This window comes from Dipodomys ordii, unplaced genomic scaffold, assembly GCF_000151885.1.
Source record: "Dipodomys ordii isolate 6190 unplaced genomic scaffold, Dord_2.0 Scaffold8, whole genome shotgun sequence".
In the NCBI taxonomy this organism is placed as follows: Eukaryota; Metazoa; Chordata; class Mammalia; order Rodentia; family Heteromyidae; genus Dipodomys; species Dipodomys ordii.
This window is the reverse complement of record NW_012267224.1, coordinates 28,172,897-28,193,867: the sequence shown is the minus strand read 5'-3', so window position 1 is coordinate 28,193,867 and position 20,971 is coordinate 28,172,897. Positions and strand designations below refer to the sequence as shown.

The window sequence follows — 20,971 nt, the reverse complement described above, 5'->3', positions numbered from 1 at the left end:
TTTCCTGCCCGGGCTGGCTTTGAACCGCGATCCTCAGATCTCAGCCTCCTGAGTAGCTAGGATTACAGGCGTGAGCCACCAGTGCCCAGCTTAACCAGAACTTTATAAATACCTGTGTACATGATATTCAACTTGGGTGGGATAGGTGGAGTTGTGCTCATACATGTCTCCTTCTTTCCTGACAGCTTCTCAGAATTTTTTTCACAAGTTGGCCAGACAGTTGGAAGTTCAATGCCTTTGGAAAACATTCTAAATTTCCTTAGATTAGCTTGCTAAATTATTGAATAGGTCGAGGCAAATAATAATGCTAAATAGTTTAGTACCAAGAAAAGCATTGTGAATACATGGCCATATTTTCCAAAAATAAATGACTTCTAGCAGTTGCCGAACTGAAAGAAAAAAAAGAATTCAAAAAGTAGTGTTAAATTTCTACGTTTAAAATAGGAACATTAGCATTGTATTTGCTAAAATGTGGTCATCTGTTTGCCAATGTATGAAGTAATGTGAATGCATTTGATAGGGGTGACTGTATCAGAGTGGTCATTTGAAACTTGTTCCACAAAGGCTACATCTAGAGGTCAAGAAATTTAAGATCTAGCTTTGTTTTTCAGTCCAAAGTGAAAGCCACAAATGTTGAAATCTATTAATTGTAGAGATGATGGAAAAGTGTTGAGAAAGAAAAATGAGAGTGTTGTTTATATGACTTCAAAGGATACTACTGACATCACTTCATTCATCTACTAAAGTAACCTTGGTAATTATATTCTACAGAGTATATATAATTATATATAATAAACAAATTTCTTAGTTGCTTGTTTTATGGAAAGGAAATTCAAGCCTTGGGAGAATTCTGAAAACAAACAGGAAAAAATTGCTATATCTTCTAACACTTCTACCTTCATTGGAAATTGAGATATGTTTTCCTCCTGGTCTATTTGGTTCAGTGAATTGTGAATGTGTCTTTTCCTTTAGATTCTATGATATTTATTGTAGTGGTCATTTAGACAGGGTCTCAGTGACTTAAAGAAAAAATACTTTGATTCTCAAAATTCCTTCTTTTGTACATCAAGATCTGGCCTTTGAATAACAGAAGCTGAAAACCCACAAAGAAGTTAGGATACTTAGGTATTTCTATCAATAGTAAATTTGGAAGAACTTGTGCTCATAAAAAGATGGATTTCCCCTACTCTACAGTGGTAAAGATCATCCAGACAAGGGCGAGACACAAGAACAGTCCTGACAAGTACTTTGTTCCAGACCAAGTCTGGAGGTAGAGTAGAGGGAAAATAACAAACTCCAGCCTGGGCATGGTGCCACATTCCTATAATCCCAGCACTCAGCAAGATCTTGAGTTCAAATTGGTCTGTATTACATAGTGATTTAAGGCCTATATATCTAGCCTTATCTAACCTTAACTGGAATTAAGAAAGAACCCTATCTCAAACAAACAAACAAATGCATAACTAAACAAGGGCTAGGGATATAGCTTAATGGTACAAGTACTTGTACCATATTCAAGGTCCTGAGTTGTATCCTCAGCATTGTAAAAAGAGAAGAGAAGGGGAGAGGAGAAAAAGGGAGGAAAGGGAAAAGGGGACAGGAAAGGAGAGAGAGGGAAGGGGAACGATGGAGAAGAGAGGAAAAGAGAGGAGAGCAGGATTAGTTTCTAAATATCAACTCCAGGCCAGGGACTGGTGGCTCACATCTGTAATCTTATCTACTCAAGAGGCTGAGATCTGAAGATTATGGTTCAAAGCCAGCCTGGGCAGGAAAGTCCATGAGACTCTTATCTTCAATCATTTACCAGAAAACCCGAAGTGGCTCAAAGAGCCACTAGCCACTAGGTAGAGTGCTGGGCTTGAGTGAAAATGCTTAGGAACAGTGCCCAGGCCCTCACTTCAAGCCCCACAACTGACTTTTTAAAAAAATTTCTTTACTGAGATTAAGTGATTACACAAATTTCACAGTATTGTGGGACAGTAAGTCACAAACACATTTTAACCTTCACAAGGTGAATTGTCATTATCATGGTCTATAAAGCCTATAAACTCTATAAACTTTGACAACTATTTCTTCCAAACCAAATGATACAAGCATTTCTTTCCTTTTACTTAGTGTATGCTGTTCCCTCTTTCCCTCTCATTCCCTTCCTCCCATCACTGCCCTTGAGTTGCTTAGTTCACTTTTATTAATGTCTAGTGTAGCTGATAGGCCCCTCGGCTCTACTTTTTCATCTGATTCTGTGCCCTCCTCCTAGCTTCCCTCAGCTGTGCATACCTACTGACTTCTAACACACACACACACACACACACACACACACACAATCCAGAAGCTGGGCGCCAGTGGTTCACATCTGTAATCCTAGCTACTCAGGAGGCTAAGATCTGAGGACAGCAGTTCAAAGTCAGCCCAGGCAAGAAAGTCAGTGAGACTCTTATCTCCAATAAACCACTAGAAAACCGGAAGTGGCACTGTGGCTCAAGTGGTAGAATGCTCACCTTGAGCTGAAGAGTGAAGGGACAGCACCCAGGCTGAGTTCAAGCCCCACGACCAAAACAAAACAAAACAAACAAAAAAAAAAAACACTGCATAATGTCCCTGCATCCAGCATGGAAGGGACATAGTATATAACTGATTAGAGGTGTGTTGAAATCAAGAGCACTGAAGACCCCCACTGCCTTGTATCTAGCTTCAGGGTCAGGTGAACAAGCAGCTAAATATTTCTTGTGCCCTGGGAAAAGAGTGAAGGTAACTTCCAGTGGAGGACTCTGAGGTAAGGAAGACAGGATTAGCAAGAAGGGTGATATGGTAGCAGGTAATCCCTTGGAGACTCCAGTGGGCAAGATAAAGGACTACCAAGGACCAGACAGAATCTAACCATCAAGCCCTTGTACAAGCTAGCCTTCTCCCTCCTTAACACACACCACCACCAGCCCTCAGAAAAGAGATGCCAAACTAGGGGTAAAGGAGACAAACAAGAGTTTGATTGGCTGAGAAGACCCTGTTGGCTAGTATTACCTCTCTGCCATTAGGTAGGCGTGTGTGTGTGTGTGTGTGTGTGTGTGTGTGTGTGTGTGTGTGTGTATGATATACTCAGGTTAAAAATCAGGTTACAGAGTTTGGGGAGGTAGCTCAGTGATACAATGTATGTCTAGTATGTGTGTGCAATTCCCAGTGGAACTCTTTCCAAAAAAAACCAAATTTACAGCCAGACGCTGGTGGCTCACGCCTGTAATCCTAGCTACTCAGGAGGCTGAGATCTGAGGATCATGGTTTAAAGTCAGCCGGGGCAGGAAAGTCTGTGAGACTCCTATCTCCAATAAACCACTAGAAAACCAGAAGTGGCACTGTGGCTCAAGCAGTAGGGTGCTCACCTTGAGCTGAAGCACAGAAGGACAGTGCCCAAGCCCAGAGTTCAAGCCCCACAACCGACCAAAAAAAAAAATCAAATTTACTTACAATGAAAATTAAGTGCTGTTTCCTGATCATCAAGAATATCTTACAGGGGCTGGGAAGGTGGCTCAGTGGTAGAGCGCTTGCCTTGCATGCCTGAGGACCTGGGTTCAATTCCTCAGCGCCACATAAGCAAAAAGGAAAAAGCCGGAAGTGGCGCTGTGGCTCAAGTGGTAGAGTGCTAGCCTTGAGCTGAAGAGCTGAGGGACAGCATCCAGGCCCAGAGTTCAGGCATCACGGCCGGACCCAAAAAAAAAAAAAAAAGAATATCTTACAATGTCCCAAAAGAAATGTACTCATCATCTGACCCATGATGCTGTAATTCCTCTGTACATCACCTTCAAATAACTTTTTTTTTTTAAAGAATCCATCTTAGAATTTGCTCAGGGCACAATAATTCCTTGTTCACATGACAGCCTCTCATTGGACCATCAGCTTCTCATGGGGACCACCATGTCTTTTCATGCCTGATTCCTCAGCACTGACAGTGGGCTCTGACATACAGAGAGCCGTGTTGGATGTTCAGTGGACTCAGCCCTGATGCTTCTCTAGGCAGGCCATCCAGGTCTGCCAAGCAAACTCAGGTGTGGGGTGATTATATATGGTTACAGTCCATCTACCAGATCTTCCAATGTATTTTGGACAGAAGAGAAGTAATGGGAGCAGTGAGAAGGCAGTCTGTGGAAAAGTCCAGGTTGCAAGGTTAGAAAATCACAGAGAACTCTGCTGAGGGCTAAGCAATCAGTATAGGATTGAACCCAAAAGAAATCAGGCTTTTTTTTTTTCCATGAAGCCTGTGGACATGCCTAGTTTTAGTGAAGGTAGATATAACCTTTGCCTCCAAAATATGACATAAGACCCAACTACAAGCTGTCCATCTGCCCCCACATGCTACTCGGGTCATATTTGATAGTCTGCTGTCCATCCATGCTCTCACGTTTTAATTCCTTGCTAAATGGAAATACATTTGGGGAAAGAAATACTTGGAGTTGCTATTCCCCTTTTATCATCCTTTTGAATGCCAAAAAAAAAAAAAGAAAAAAAAAACCTTCAGAAGCTTGTGTTTTAAGAAAGAAATATATGGATGGTAGCCAGGCACCAGTGACTTATGCCTGTAATCATAGTTACTGAGAAGGCTGAGATCTGAGGATCTCAGTTCAAAGCCAGCCAGACAGGAAAAGCCATGAGATAGATTCTTATCTATGATTAACCACCAAAAAGCTAGAAGTGGAGCTGTGGCTCAGTGGTAGAGTGCTAACCTTGAGCAAATAGCTCATGCACAGCACCCAGGCCCCGAGTTGAAATCCCAGTACTGAAAAAAGAAGTAAATGGGGGGGGGGGGCTGGGAAGGTGTCTCAGTTGTAGAACACTTGCCTTGCATGCATGAGGCCCTGGGTTCAATTCCTCAGCACCACATAAGCAAAAACGAAAAAAAAACAGAAGTGGCACTGTGGCTCAAGTGGTAGAGCACTATCCTTGAGCTGAAGAGTTGAGGGACAGCGCCCAGGCCCAGAGTTCAGGCTCCATGACCAGACCACCCCCCCCCAAAAAAAAAGAAGTAGATGGTACAGGGAGGGAGATTGCTAAGGGGACTTCTGAAGTGAAGAAATAAGAGTGGAGGGCCTGGGATGCAGGCTCATGGACTTTACTGTTCTCTCAGGGCCTCCTGTGTCTATACAAGGCAAGATGTGAATCTGGATGTGGGAGGAATTTGAGAAAGATCAGAGGTGCTTTCCCCCCACCCCCACCCCATGCCTCCTTCACATTAGTCACTGGTGCTGTGGGAATTGTCCTGGCCTGCTTGCCAGCAGCCTTCTGTCTCCAGGGAAGGAAGAAGAAAGCTGGGATGGACTGCAGCAGAAGCAAACCCTAGGGCATGCACCGGCTTGCCAAATCACGTCCTACTCTTGTGATACAGAGAAACTGTGTAATTAGGAGACCATAATGCATAGAAGTTGGCTTGAAGAATTAGATGCATAAACTCGATTGCCAGGAGCAATGAGATAAGACAGATTTGCCGGAGCCAACCCGATTGCGTGAAAGCAAGTAACTTGGAGGCTTGAGTTTTCCGATGAGAAGACACTGCTGAACTGTTAATTACTGTGCAGGAACTCTCTGTCTCTGTCTCTCCCCTCCCTCCTCCTTCCTCCCCAATGGCTCTGCAAAACTGCCACAGGCAGGATCCAAGTGTGTTCTGGAATTTTCTGTAAAGATGGTTGAGCAGCCCATTGTTCTCATTTAATCAGTGTCTTATCAAGCAAGGGGAAGAGAATCTCAGGAAAGTCCATGAGACTCTTATCTCTAATAAACCACAGAAAAATGGAAGTGGCAGTGTCGCTCAAGTAGTAGAGCTCTAGCTTTGAGCTGAAGAGCTCAGGGACAGCACCCAGGCCCAGAATTCAAGCCCCACAGCCAAAAAAAAAAAAAAAAAAGAATATAAGCACAGTTATCCCTTACTTAATGATAAGGATTTGCTCCAAGCAATACATTGCAGTTCAAGCACCATAGAGTGTGCTTATGTCAATCAAAACGCCCCATCCAACACATAAGGGGCCCCACCCCAGTCTCAAACGGCAGGACTGGTGCCCAACCTTATTTTCCCATAAATGATTACCTGTGCCTCATAAAGTTCAAATAGGTGGTCCCTGAACAAGTTTCACTATTGCTTACAATGATAGAAAGGTGTAGAAGGCCATTTATAGTAATTATATGTTATCATAATGGTGTTTGTTTGCTCAGCAGCAGTTATAAGAAGGAAGAGTAGAAACGGCTAGCTTTTTCCCTCACCTAGTCCTGGAGGGCAGCTAGATGGTAAGCTATCATGCACCTTCCTGCAGCCAAGGCCAGCTCCTCTCTCAGACCTTCCTCAGAGCGCTTCTTGCTGTGTACAAAATACACAGCTTGGGCTGGGAAGGTGGCTCAATGGTAGAGTGCTTGCTTCACATGCTCAAGGCCCTGGGTTCGATTCCTCAGCACCACATAAGCAAAAAGAAAAAAGCCGGAAGTGGCGCTGTGGCTCAAGTGGTAGAGCATTAGCCTTGAGCTGATGAGCTGAGGGACAGCGCCCAGGCCCACAGTTCAGGCCCCACACAGGACCCCCCTCCCAAAAAATACACAGCTTTGTGCATGGTATATTTGTAAGATATACACAATGTACCTGATAACTACTGCTCTGCTCTTCATCAATGTGAACTCCCCTGGGGTCTTTATCAGTTAGGAGCAATTATTCGCCTTTATAGTTGAGTAAACTGAGGCCCAAAGTGGTCCAGCAACTTGTCAAGCTAGTAAGAAGTGTGTTGGAATTTGAAACCAAACTCCCTGGCTCCAGAATGGGTTTTAATCAGTAAATCATCTCGTCTAGTAGTTTTGTTTTGTTTTGTTTTTTGTTGTTTTTTTCTTCTTGTGCCAGTCATGAGGTTTAAACTCAAGGCCTGGACACTGTCCCTGAGCTTCTTTTGCTCAAGGCTAGCACTCTGCCAGTTGAACCATAGCTCCACTTCCGGCTTTAAAAAAAATAAGTTTTTTATTGTGAGAATACTGTACAGATACAGAAGAGGGGTTACAATTACATGAGCAAGGTAATGAGTACATTCCTTATCAAGCATTGTTGTCTCCTCCTTTGTTTTTCACCTACTATCCCTTCCCTCCCATCTCCACAGCTACATTCCCCCCCCCCTCCACTTCTGACTTTTTTGGTTGTTAACTGTAGATATGAATCTCAACCAGGCTGGCTTTGAACCTCAGTACTCAGATCTCAATCTCCTGAGTATTTAGGATTACAGGCGTGAGCTTCCAGCACCCTGCATAGTTTTTAATAATATCCACAATAGAGGTAGATGCTCAATCAATAAATTTGTCTATTTGTACAATAATTGGATTCCAGGGAATCCATTGGAAGCTCTGATTTAAAATATTCTGTTAAGTCAGGCACCGATGGCTCATACCTATCATCTTAAATTCTCAGCAGGCTGAGATCCCAGGATTGTGATACAAAGCCAGCTTGGGCAGGAAAGTCCCAATTAACCACCCAAAAGTCAGAAGTAGAGCTATGGCTCTAGTGATAGAGCACCAGCTGTGTGTGAAAAAAACTAAGGAATTGTCCAGTTTAAGCCTTAGTACTAGAAAAAATGTTAATTTAATTAAAATTAAATAAAAACTATATTATTGAGCCCACTCAAAATCTACTGAGTCAGAAACTGGAGGTGAGGCACAGCATTTGCCTTAATGGGCCCTGAGTGAACCACTAGTTGCAACAATAGCTGAATTATGAAACTCAAATGTGTGTGTGTGTTGGTATGTGGGTTTGAACTCAGAGTTTGAGCTCTTGCTCTGCTTTATTGTGCCACACTCTCACATAAGCTACATCCCTACTTCACAAATGTCATATGGGCCAACTTGTAGGGAGGAAACAAATTCTAGGTAATTCTTAATTTTGCTTTGGTGGTAAGGGATTTAAACTCAGGGCCTCACATTTTCTTGGCGTATTTGCTTGACTGTTTTTATCCCCTCTGAGCCATGTCCCCAGCTCTGCTTTTTGCTGATTATTTTAGATGTGGATAATCTCTACAGACTTTTTTGACCTGGCTGGCCCCGAACTTTAGTCCTCCAGATCTCAGCCTCCTGGGTAGCTAGGATTTCAGGCATGAGATACCAGTACCTCAGTTTTTTTTTGTTTTCTTGTTGTGACAGGGTCTATATCACCTCGTCTCAAATTCTAGCCTCGAATTCAAGATTCTCCTGCAGCCATGTTTAAGTGTCAAGCTTTATTGAGGAAGTTTTTTCATATTAGTATTAGCCACTATGGTAGCGTTCTTATTGTCAAAGATCGAGATAATTAAAGTGGGAGTCAAAAGTCAAACCATTCAAATGACATATAAAAGTGCCTTACAAAGAGAAAAGACTTCGCAAACCAAGACTACTCAGCCAAAGAAAAAATTTTTTTTTAATTTTTTTTTTTTGGGTCCGGTCGTGGGGCCTGAACTCTGGGCCTGGGCACTGTCCCTCAGCTCTTCAGCTCAAGGCTAGCGCTCTACCACTTGAGCCACAGCGCCACTTCCGGCTTTTTACTTATGTGGTGCTGAGGAATCGAACCCAGGGCCTCGAGCATGCAAGGCAAGTGTTCTACCACTGAGCCACCTTCCCAGCCCAGCCAAAGAAATTTTGAGTGGTGTTATTATACAATATCTGAAGCGATTCCTGGGGCATTATATTTCAGGATGAAAGACCATGGACTGAAGGATGGGTAGGGACAAATGAAATTTTATCCTAGGTTCAGAGATGGCTCAGGCCACAAGCACTAGGTTCCCAGGGAGCCACTGCCCCCTGGCGTCTGCCCTGTCAATTATTCCAAGAGGGGACCTGTATTAGGCCACCAACCTTGTGTAGATGATTAGTATTGGTGGGTTATTTCTGGCTCTTAGATTTGTTAGATTAATTAAATTTCCCTCATCTCATGACCATTTTTTTTGCCATTCCTGGGGCTTGAACTCAGGGCCTGAATACTGTCCCTGAGCTTCTTTTGCTCAAGGCTAGCATTTTCCCACTTGAGCCACAGTGCCACTTCCAGCCTTTTCTGTTTATGTGGTACTGAGGAATCAAACCCAGGGCTTCATGCATACTAGGCAAGCACTCTACCGCCAAGCCACATTGCCAGCTCTCATGACTTTTTAAATTACAATCTTTCTTCTTTTCCTTTTGCCCCAATTTTTTAAAAGGCATATTTTATGATAATTAATAATACATTAGCCTGGGGAGAAAATGGAGCACATTTATTAAATATCATTAATGTTATATTTCTTCCCCAAACCTGTTTTTACTTGGAAATGGAAAAAATGTCACAAGAATCATGTGATCCAAATTTATCATGTCATTTAAGCATGATTGTCTTTACAATAAGAAGATCAACTGCTAAAATACTATCAAGCAATTTTGCATTTTTCCCTTAAAAATATACAACATAGCCAGGTACTGATGGCTCATGGCTGTAATCTTAATTACTCAGGGGGCTAAGATCTAAGGATCATGGTTCCAAGCCAGCCCAGGCAGAAAAGGCTGAGAGACTCTTATCTCCAATAACCTATTCAGAAAAAGCCAGAATTTGTGCCAGGGCTCAAGTGGTAGAGCCTTAGTCTTGAGCACAAAAAGGCTCAGAGACAGTGCTTAGACCCTGAGCTCAAGCCTCAGAACTGGCCAACAACTATATATAGTTGAACTTATGATTTTCCTGCCTCAGCTCTTGAGTGCTAGGATTATAGGTGTACATGCCATATCTGGCTGGGGATGCACAGTTATCCTGATTGTTCATTTGTATATTAAACATTTGTGATGTGGATTGTAGGATGAGCCATGGGAATACAATGGTGATTGAAACAGCCCACAACTTCCAGGACCATTCCTCTATATTCTCCAAAGAGGATAGAGAGAGAGAGGGAGAGAGAGAGAGAGAGAGAGAGAGAGAGAGATAGATAGATAGATAGACATATATGTATACACACACACACACACATATATACATATAATAGAGGGTAGTATTTTAGCCACATGTGGTGGTGCATACCTGTAATTCCAGTTTTTAGGAGGGTGAGGCAAGAGGTTCATGAGTTTGAGGCCAGCTGAAAGTATATAGTGAGACCTTGTCAAGAAAAAAGTGATTTCTTTATAATGATGGATGCTCCCATATAGCAAAATATAGGCTCCTTTCCTTTGAGGCTCATGATCTAGGAGACTTCACCTTCAGCATCTGCTGGAGTCTGTACCTGGTGACTGGTGATTTATATCTAAGCGTGCTGCCTGTTTTGTTGCCTGAAGTTCAGACTCCTGTACAAAATGTCCTTACCTTCCTAAACCTGGCCACAGAGTACAGAAGCCAGTAGAACAGAATTGATTTCAGCTCAACCCTCCACAAATGCTGACTGCCACAAGTGTGGCCCCACAACAAAAATGGATTCTAACCTTGCAGAATTGATGGTTGATAGCAAGTGTCAGATTCTTGGTCTTCAGAAATGAGAATTGCTCTGTTCTTCAGAGAATACAAAGGAATGGTCCTGAAAGTTCTGCTTGGATATGGGCTATGTTTCAATCACCATTGTATTCCCATGGCTCATCCTATAGTCCATATCACAAATGTTTAATACACAAATGATCAGGAAAACTGTGCATCAGCTAGTTAGGGCATACACACCTGTAATCTCAGCACTCAGGAGACTGAGGCAGGGAGATCACAAGTTCAACAATAGCATAAACTAGGGAAAGCCTTATCTCAAACAACAACAAAACGTGTCTCCTTTAGCAAAGATGTAAACAAAAAGATAGAAATCAGTTATTAAGTAGATTATGAGTATATTGCATCTTAATTTGACCCCTTCCATTTTTCCCCCTATTCTTCTCCAAGTTAGTTTGTTTTTTGTTCAAGACCAGGACTGAAACTTGCTGACACTTGCATTTGTGCATTGGCTGGTGCTCTACTACCTGAGCCATGCCTCTAGTCCCCCAACCCAGTTTTTAAGTTTTCCCCTGGTACTGTCCAAGAACATCAAGGCAGAGCAACAAAGAGAGAAAATAAAATTTAATGGCAAAGCCATTGTTTCCCCTGGTGATATGTGGTATCTTGTGGCATGTTGAGGTATCTTGCATGCTCTCTGAGAAGGTATAGGGCTAGTGGTTTTCTTGTCATTATTTATGAGCTTCCATGGCTATTTTTCCCATGTCTTCATTTGGCAAATGTGTACTGCCCCAGACCCTGTCCAAGGCCCTGAAGACACCATGATCAGCAGATGGATGGGATCTCTGTACAGGGGAACGTTCTTATAGAACTCCCCATGGACTGTTGGACTACAGGCCCCACCATTTACTTAAGGTAAATCACCCCATGGTTCTTTCATGAGAACACTTCTAAAAGGAAAGATGATAGGTATAAGCCAGGCACTGTGGCTCCCACCTGTAATCTAGCTACTCAAGAGACCATGATCTGAGGATTGAGGTTCAAAGACAGCCTGGGATATGAGATTTGTGTCTCCAGTTAACCACCAAAAAGCCAGAAGTAGAGTTGTGACTTAACTGGTAGCGCGACAGCCTTTAGTGATAAAGCTAGCAGACATTGCCCAGGCCCTGAGTACCTGCACCAAAACATTAAAAAATGATGAGTACAAATCTAAGTTGCAGTATATCTGATGATTGGTGATTTATATCTAAGCATGCTGCCTGTTTTGTTGCCTGAAGTTCAAACTCCTGTGCAAAATGTCCTTACCTTCCTAAACCTGGCCACAGAGTACAGAAGCCAGTAGAACAGAATTGATTTCAGCTCAACCCTCCATGACTGCCACAAGTGTGGCCCCACAACAAAAATGGATTCTAACCTTGCAGAATTGATGGTTGGGTGCTTTTGCTCTTATCAACTAGTAGTGGTGCAGCAAAGAGATGGATGCTCATTTCCTGGAGAGCAAGTGAATGTGTATATTACTATCAGGAAGAAAGCTGGCAATCTTCCAGTGTTCTAACTCTGCCCATGATGTACTTCTATAGAATGTGTACACAAATAAAAAGGATGGGTGTGCTGAGATGACCCTGCAGCATTATTTAATGAATACAAAATGATCAGCATTAGCATAGGATACTATGCCATTCTTTTAAAAAAATTAAGAATTGCCAGGCACCGGTGGTTCACTCTTATAATCCTAGCTACTCAGGAAGCTGAGATCTGAGGATCATGGTTCAAAGCCAGCCTGGGCAGAAAAGTCCATGAGACTCTTATCTCCAATAAACCACTAGAAAACCAGAAGTGGTGCTGTGGCTCAAGTGGTAGAGTGCTTGCCTTGAGCTGAAGAGCTCAGAGACAGCGCGCAGGCCCAGAGTTCAAGTCCCATGACTGACCAAAAAAAAAACCCCCAAAAAATGTAAATAGTAACTTCTTGCTCCATTGCCTCTGAGGACAGAGAATTTGGAGATGAAGGCTTCTAGGTTTGGGGTTTTGTTTTGTTTGTACAGGTACTGAAGATTAAACTTAGTAGCTTGCACTCTTAGCATTTTTACGCAAGGATGGTGCTCTATGGCTTGAACCTCGTCTCCACTTGCAGCTTCTTGCAGGTGAATTAGAAGTGTAAGAGTTTCTTGGACTTTTCTGCTCAGCTGGCTTTGACCAATAATGCTTGGCTCTCATTCTCACAAGTAGCTAGGGTTACAGGCATGAACATCAGTTTTAGAAGTATGCTATAACCTTAGACAAATCTGTTTTTGCCTTTGTGAACCTGTTATGTCTTCTCTCAGAGGAGTTCTTAGAAAAATCCTGGAGCATTATATAATGGTAACCCCTATGTACATTACCTTTCTTATATAGATTTTAAAAAGGATTTTTTTGTCAGTCGTGGTACTTGAACTCTGGGCCTGGATGCTGTCCCTCAACGCTTCAGCTCAAGGTGAGCGCTCTACCACTTGAGCCACACTGCCACTTCTGGTTTTCTGGTGGTTAATTGGAGATAAGAGTCTCATGGACTTTCCTGTCTGGGCTGGCTTTGAACTGCAATCCTCAGATCTCAGTCTCCTGAGGAGCTGCTTTTTTTTCTTTTCAAAAAATTTTCCTTTGCTTGGTGCAGGTGGCTCATGCCTGTAATCTTAGCTACTGAGGAGGCTGAGATCTGAGGATCACAGTTCAAAGCCAGCCCGGGCAGAAAAGTCCGTGAGACTCTGATCTCCAACAAACCACTAGAAAACTGGAAGTGGCGCTGTGGCTCAAGAGATAGAGCGCTTGCCTTGAGCTGAAGAGCGCAGGGACAGCGCCTAGACCCAGAATGCAAGCTCTAAGACTGACAAAAAGAAAAAAGAAAAAAAAGCATGTGCTACAGGCCTATAATACTTGCAGCAGGTAGCGTCGGTCCAGATGAGTTGGCTGTGAAGATCACCAGGCAGAAACACACCAAGAAGCATCTTGGCTTCTTTCGCAACTATTGTGGAGTCCACGAGCTGTACCAGATTCTGCTGGATGGCACTTTCTGTCAGGCGGCGCTGAGGGGCCGTGTCCAGCTGTGGGAGCAGCTGCCCCGCTACCTTATGGGGTAGATGCAGCTGTGTACCACCAGATGTGTGTTGAAGGAGTTAGAAGCATTGGGAAAGGACTTATACGGGGCAAAACTCAATGCACAGAAATGCCAGGTTCGAAATTGTCCCCATTTCAAGAACTCAGTGACTGGATCAGAATGTCTGCTTTCCATGGTGGAGGAAGGGAATCCTCACCCTTATTTTGTAGCAACCCAGGATCAGAATTTATCTGTGAAGGTAAAGAAGCAGCCTGGAGTGCCTCTCATGTTTATTATTCAGAATACTATAGTCTTGGACAAACCTTCTCCCAAAACAATTGCTTTTGTAAAATCTGTCCAGTCAGGTCAGCTTGTCTCGGTGCATGATAAACAAAATATTAAGCTGTTCAAAGAGGAGCAAGGTTTAGTGAAAAATCCTGAACAGAGAAGAAAAAAGCACAGGAAAATAAGTGGCCCCAATCCTCTTAGCTGTTTGAAGAAAAAGAAAAAGGTCGTGGATTCAAAATCACCTGCTTCTGACAAGAAAAGGAAAAGGAAAATGATGGGCAACAGATCTACCTTAAAAGTACTTTCTGAGAAGCAGAATGCAGAAGGACAATGAGTGGTTTAGATACATTTAAGACATTCAGATGTGAAAATGAATTTACTTTTGGGACTGCAGAGAAGTATTTATGATGAAAGACTATAAAGTTATTTTATAAACAATTATAGTCCATATGCTTTTGGTTAAAATTACTTCTAAAATAAAAATCATTTGCTTTAGATGTGAAAAAAAATACTCGCAGCAGGATGCTGAGATATGAGGATCATAGCTAGAAGCCAGCCCTGGTAGGAAAATCCATGAGAGTCTTATCTCCTTTTAACCATCAAAAAACGAAGTAGAACTGTGGCTCAAGTAGTAGAGCACAAGCCTTTGGCAAAAATGATAAGGAACTGTTCCAAGCCCTGCATTCAAACTGCAGTAATGGAGAAAAAGCAAGCAGAAACTAGTGCTGGAGTTGTGGTTCTGTGTAGAGTTCTTATCATAGCACTACTCTAGTTCCTTTACCTAGTGGCTTATCATTGAGACCTCTGGCCAGTTCAGTTCTTAAGAGTTCCTCTCTAAATTCGTCTTTGGGTCACTTCCTTATTGAAGGCAGCTAGATCACATAAAATTTGCATTACATGAATTTATTTTCTTTCCTCCTGTTGACGTATTCAATGTCCATTTAATTTTGAGGCTCCGTGGAAAATTCTAAAATGGCATGGAGGTCAATTCTGCTCCCTTATATGGGAATGGCATTTTCAACAGAAAACAACTACAACTGGATTTAATTTTGGTTTGTGTATGTGCATGTGTGTATGTGTGTCAGTATTGGGAGCTTGAACTCAGTGCCTGACCATTGTCCCTTACCTTTTTTGTTCAAGGATGGTGTTCTACCACTTGAGCCTCAGTTCCACTTCTAGCTCTTAGTAGTTCACTGGAGATGGGAGTCTCACGGACTTTCCTTCCCGAGCTCGCTTCTACCTGTAATCTGCAGATTTCAGCCTCCTGAATAGCTAGGATTCTAGGCAGTGCCTGGCTTAATTTGGGTTTTATTCTAAGTAAATAAAGCAATGAGCTAAAGGGCAGAAGCCAAAAAGCAGGATTGGTTTTAATTATCCATCACTACACCTGTCTGTCTTTCATACCTCCTCCCAGAAAAGGTGGGTTAACAATCTTATACAAAGAAATATAGAAAAAAAAGTTAATGCAGGGAATAGATTTGTGGGGTATGGGAAAAGATGGTCTCTCCACCCTGTCTTCTGAAACTGCCTCAGTCAGCACGGTTCATTGCGGATGATTTTAATATCATGACCATCCTCCCTATGAATTGAACAAGCAGAAAAATGATATTACCTACCAGACAGAAACCTTCTCATTATCTGCATTAGATTACTTCCAGGCTACAGTTACTTAATCGTGTATTTAAGAAATATCTAGCCAGGTGCTGGTGGCTCATGCTTATAATCCTAGTTACTCAGGAGGCTGAGGTCTGAGGATTGCGGTTCAAAGCCAGCCCCAGGAAGAAAGACTGTGAGATTCTTATCTCCAATGAACTATTTGGAAAAAGCCAGAAGTGGTGCTGTGGCTCAAGTCGTAGAGCGCTAGCCTTGAGTACAAAGAGGCTCAGGGACAGTGCCCAGGCCCTGAGTTCAAGCCCCAATACTGGCAAAAAAGAAAAGTGAAAAGAAAAAAAGAAATATCTAAGAACACCACCAATATCTAAGAATATCTAAATATCTGAAGAATATCACTGTCCCACTGCATCATGTTTTTCCTAATCCTAAGGAACCAGGTCTAGTCTCCTAAGAAGCTCAAAGAGAAGATTTGAGTGAGAGAATGGACCTTGCAATGCCAAACAGCATACCTGTTCAGGTATGTTATATGAACAGCACAGTAGCACACAGTACTGAGCACCCTATTGTGTGCACTTTAATAAGTGCTGGTTCCTCATTGCTGTTACCATAGAACTATAACTCCACTTCTGGGTTTGGGGTGATTAAAGAAAGAATCTCGGGGCTGGGAAGGTGGCTCAGTGGTAGAGTGCTTGCCTTGCAAGAATCTCATGAACTTTCCGGCCCAGGATGGTTTTTGAACCAAGACCTTCAGACCTCAGCCTCCTAAGTAGTTAGGATTACAGGCATGAGCCTGTAATAATGCCCAGTTTCTACATCCTCTTAACTTAAAAGAAAATGAAACAACCCACAGAATTTAACTCTCCAATATTGTTTTTTGTTCGTTGGTTGGTTGGTTGGTCATGGAGCCTGAGCTCTGGGCCTGGGCACTGTCCCTGAGCGCTTCAGCTCAAAGCTAGCACTCTACCACTTGAGCCACAGCACTACTTCTGCCTTTTTCTGCTAATGTGATGCTGAGGAATCAAACCCAAGGCCTCATGCATGCAAGGCAAGCATTCTACCCTGAGCCACTGTCCCAGCCCCTCCAATATTGTTTTAATTTGTGTGAGTGTACGTGACCTACTGCTGTGGATTGAACCCCGGGCCTCAAGCATGCTGCCAAGACAAATGTTCTACCACTGTGCTACACTTCCCCAGCCTCTATTCTCTCTTTCTTCTCCCTCCTTTCCTCTTCCCCTTCTTTCTTTTCTTTTTTTTTTTTGGGGGGGGTCTGGTCGTGGGGCCTGAACTCTGGGCCTGGGTGCTGTCCCTCAGCTCTTCAGCTCAAGGCTTGCGCTCTACCACTTGAGCCACAGCACCACTTCGGCTTTTTTCTTTTTGCTGTGGTGCTGAGGAATCGAACCCAGGGCCTCGAGCATGCAAGGCAAGTGCTCTACCACTGAGCCACCTTCCCAGCCCCCCCCTTCTTTCTTTGCTTATCTCCCTAATTCTCTTTCTCTCTTATATTGATATAGTATCTTATTACATTACCCAGACTAGCTCAAACTCAGTGTGTAGCTCAGGCTGGCTTCAAACTAAGATCCTTCTCCCTCAGCCTTCACAGTGCTGTACTGGGATTACATGAATGTGCCACCAGCTTTCAATACGCTCTTAACAACTTTTGGCTTTTGGCAGCCCTAGGATTTGAACTCAACTCTTTGTGTTTACTAGGAAGTTTCTCTACCACTTGAACCATTCCTCAACTTTAAATATGTTCTCAATGGAAGAAAACTGTGCTTTCATAGATAACAAGTTGCCTTGATTACGTGGTCTACAGTTGGTGAATCACACATTTCACTATCTTGGACCTGGAAAACACATCTTCTTAAATGTCAGTCTGCAGACTGAGAAAGAACTACTTGTGTGACATGTGAATCTAATATACGAGAAGAGTCCCCTTTTTTGGAAAGTGACTCTTTCCAAGAAAGAAAAGAAGAAAACTGTGGCTCAAGTGACAGAACACTTGGCTAGTGAGCAAGAAGTCTCATGTCCAAATCCCAAGGCCACCAAAAATACAAAAAAGCGCAAAGAAACAAAACTTAGTCTGTAGCTTTAAAATAATGTTACACAGCTGGGTGCTGGTGACTCATACCTTTAATCCTAGCTATTTGGGTGGCTAAGATCTGAAGATCTCAGTTAAAAGTCAGCTTGGGCAGACAAATCTAAAAGACTCTAATTTCCAATTAGAAAAGCCATAAGTGGAGGTGTGACTCAAGTGCTAGAGAACCAACTTTGAACAAAAAAAAAAAAGCCAAGTGAAAGCATGAGGTCCTGAATTCAAGCCCCATTACTGCCACAGATAAATACCTAGATAGATAGATAAAAAATCATGTTACCAGATTTTCAAGCACAGAGTACATTCATTGGCATAAGTGGCCATGTCACTTCCACAGACTGGGTTAAGGTCCCTGGGGCATCCTGGCAGCCTATACTGAGCACAATTTGGCTAGAAAAGAGAAAAGGATAATGTGATTAAAGGGTGACCTGAAGACTGGCACCAGTGGCTCATGTTGCGATCCTAGCTACTCAGGAGGCTGAGACCTGAGAATGATCATTCAAAGCCAACCTGGACAGCAAAGTCTATGGGACTCTTATCTCTAATTAATCACCAAAAAGCCAAAAGTGAAGCTGTGTCTCAAGTGGTAGAACATTAGCCTTGAATAAAAAAAACTAAGGGACAGTGCCCAGGCCCTGAGATGAAGCCAGTACCAGCACACACCCAAGGGGAAAAAAAGGGCGGGGTGGGGAGAAAGAGAGAGAGAGAGACCCTCTTCTGTTCTCTAGTTTGAATTGTAATTTCTGAAGGGTGCAATATGTAATAAGTGCTCAATAAATACTAGTGGATTTCAAAGAAAATTAGAACACTAAAAAAAATCTACTGGGAGTGGAGATGTGAGGTGTGGTTCAAATGATAGAGTTAGGACCTGAGTTCAAGCCCCAGTACACACACACACACACACACACACACACACACACTCACACACACACACACACACACACACACTAAGGTGACAAGTCAGTAGAACAATACAAGTGGTTTCTGACTTACCATTCTATACACTGGAGAAGGTTGAGAAGGATATACGGGCTGCATAAAAGCTGCATAAAGAAAACAGACGTTTCAAAGCATGTATTAAAGTGAATTGTTGTTAAGGTTTTAGAAAATGAGGCATCTAGTCTGTCTATATCTTCTTTCCCTCTGATGCCTAGCATCTTTGAACTTCATTCTATGCCGTCTAAAAAATAAACGTAACAGGAACAGATACCTAAATATGCTCCCAACTGTAGTTTCGGCCCCAGAATGAACTCACTTTATCCACTAGCATACTTTCACTCATGCAAGTTTTCTTTTCCTTCTCACTGAACTGTTTTCTCCAATCCAATTTCCTTGGGAGGGAATCCAAGAACATCTTTAGAGCTCCAGGGAAGGCCTCCACACTCCTCTGCTTATCTTTCTACAAGAATGAAGGAACATTCAGGACAGCAAGAAACTAAACCACAAAGACTACTGCCAGCACATCCAGATTATACCAAAGGCCACCATCCAGCCCCAAATCATGTCTCAGCATGTACACCCAGGAGCCCAGGCTGCTGGGCTGTGTGTGTGTCTGTGTGTGTCTATGTGTGTCTGTGTGTCTGTATGTGTTCCGGTCCTGGGGCTTGAATTATTTTTGTGTGTATGCTGGTCCTGGGTGCTGTCCCCAAGTTTTTTTTTTGTTTGTTTATTTTTGCTTAAGACTAGTTCTGTACCATTTGAACCACAGCTCCACTTCTGGCTTTTTGGTAGCTTATTGGAGATAAGAGTCTCATGGACTTTTCTTCTGCTGCTGACCCTCAAATCTCAACCTCCTGAGTAGCTAGGATTACAGGTGTGAGCCACTGGTGCCCAACTATGGGCTTTCTTTGTGTGTGTGTGTGTGTGTGTATGTGTGTGTGTGCGCGCGCGTGCTGGTACTGTACATAAAAGTCTGATTTTCCAGGTCTCAGCCTCCTAAGTAATTACAATTATAGGTGTAAGCCACCAGCACCTGGGTGTGCTTTCCTTTAATAGCCAATTCTCATTAGGTGGCTCATGCCTATAAACCTAGCTGTCCTGTCAGGCTGAGACCTGAAGGGTCACAGTTCAAAGCCAGTCTGAGCAGAAAACTCTTTGAGGCTGTCTCCAATTAACCAGAAAAATGCTGGACCAGAACTGTGACATAGATAGTCATGGACCATCCATAAGCAAGTAAGATGAGCAAGAGTACCAGGCTGTGATTTCAAGCCAATACACACACACACACACACACACACACACACACACACACACACACACACTAGTTCTCCTCCCCGTGGCTATAAGACTATTTCCTGAAGCAAGTATACCACCCTCATTTTGCCTGGCACAACTAGTGAACCTTAATTTGTTTTTCATGACTTGTGGATTGGCACTGAGATCACGTGACCAATTTTTAGTATCATAATTTTTCAGAATCATAAAGACACCCCATTTCTTTTCCCCTGGCACTTCTAAACAGGCGCTTGAAAGAACATTTGGTTTACTTTGGGGTTTGGTTGAAGGATTCAGAAGCCAAGTTACAAAGATTAAGTGTGTAATTCGTATGGGTTTCTAGTAAGTCTTTTCCTCTGCAGATCAATAGTAAACGCAAAGCTTAACACTAGGGATTAGAGGTGTGGCTCCAATGATAGAGGTCCCCTATTGCGGGGACGAAGGAGCTAAGTGTCCTAAGTTCAAGCTCCAGTACCAACACAAAACGAAAAACAAAAACTTAACACTAGCTGTTACACTCAAGTGCATTTTAAGGCGGGTGTCAAGGTGGCTGTGAAGTCCTTGCTCACAGGATTCCTAGCTCCCAGTGCCAGCCCCTCCTCGACGCCCTCCGGCCTGGCACCGGATCCCTTGCATTAAGGAAGCCAGAGCAAGCAGCACGATGCCCCCAGAAGGAGCTGGCAGGGAACCCCAAGCAAGATCGCTAGCTCTTTCTCTGCCCTCCCTCCCAGTTCTGGCTGCTGACCCCTATGGGGGAACCGCCAGTAACGGGCGTTCGGTACAGTCGCCGGAGCTGCCCAGAGCTCGGCTACCCCACGCAGCCGATGTGTGGCGAGTCCCTCAGGGGGCTCCTTGGCGGGGTGCCCATCTCCAGGCCCACTAACGCGCATTACCGGCCAAATCCCCAGCCAGCATCAACAGCATCAGGCGCAGCACCGCCCCCGCCATCCTGATTGCCCCGCCGTCCCTTGGACCGCTTCCTCGCGCGCGGGGACGCCACAGCTCGGCACCCAGGGGACGGGACGGGCGCGGAGGGGATCGGGACCTCCCAGCACCCTGGGGACAGACTGGCGCGCGGGGACGCGAAGGCACCGTGCGGGGGGTGGGGGGGGGAAGAGACAAGACAAGCGCGCGGGGGTCGGGACGGCACCACCACGCCAAGAGAAGAATGCGCGGCGCGGGTGGTGGGCTGGGGTGGGGGAAGGACAGGACAGAAGGATGGCTGGGGCCCTGAAGAGAACGAGGGCGGGGGAGGCACCGCTGGCGGGTATCCCTCCCGCCACGTTCCCACTCCCTGCTCCGC

The 20,971-nt window shown here is 43.8% G+C and overlaps 1 protein-coding gene and 1 pseudogene across 1 annotated transcript; one reads left to right on the top strand and one right to left on the bottom strand.

Annotated features, from left to right (window-relative positions):
- The first annotated feature begins 13,278 nt into the window (after window positions 1–13,278).
- LOC105980197 lies at window positions 13,279–14,082 on the top strand (annotated as a pseudogene).
- A 1,159-nt stretch (window positions 14,083–15,241) lies between these two features.
- Window positions 15,242–20,616, bottom strand: Spink2 (serine peptidase inhibitor, Kazal type 2 (acrosin-trypsin inhibitor)). The gene is made up of 4 exons (XM_013008928.1): window positions 20,562–20,616; window positions 18,448–18,458; window positions 17,735–17,844; window positions 15,242–15,327 (listed from the first exon to the last, which is right to left on the bottom strand). The coding sequence occupies exons 1-4, from the start codon at window positions 20,614–20,616 to the stop codon at window positions 15,282–15,284; spliced, it is 222 nt and encodes a 73-aa protein (XP_012864382.1). The 3' UTR covers window positions 15,242–15,281.
- Between the last annotated feature and the right edge of the window lie 355 nt (window positions 20,617–20,971).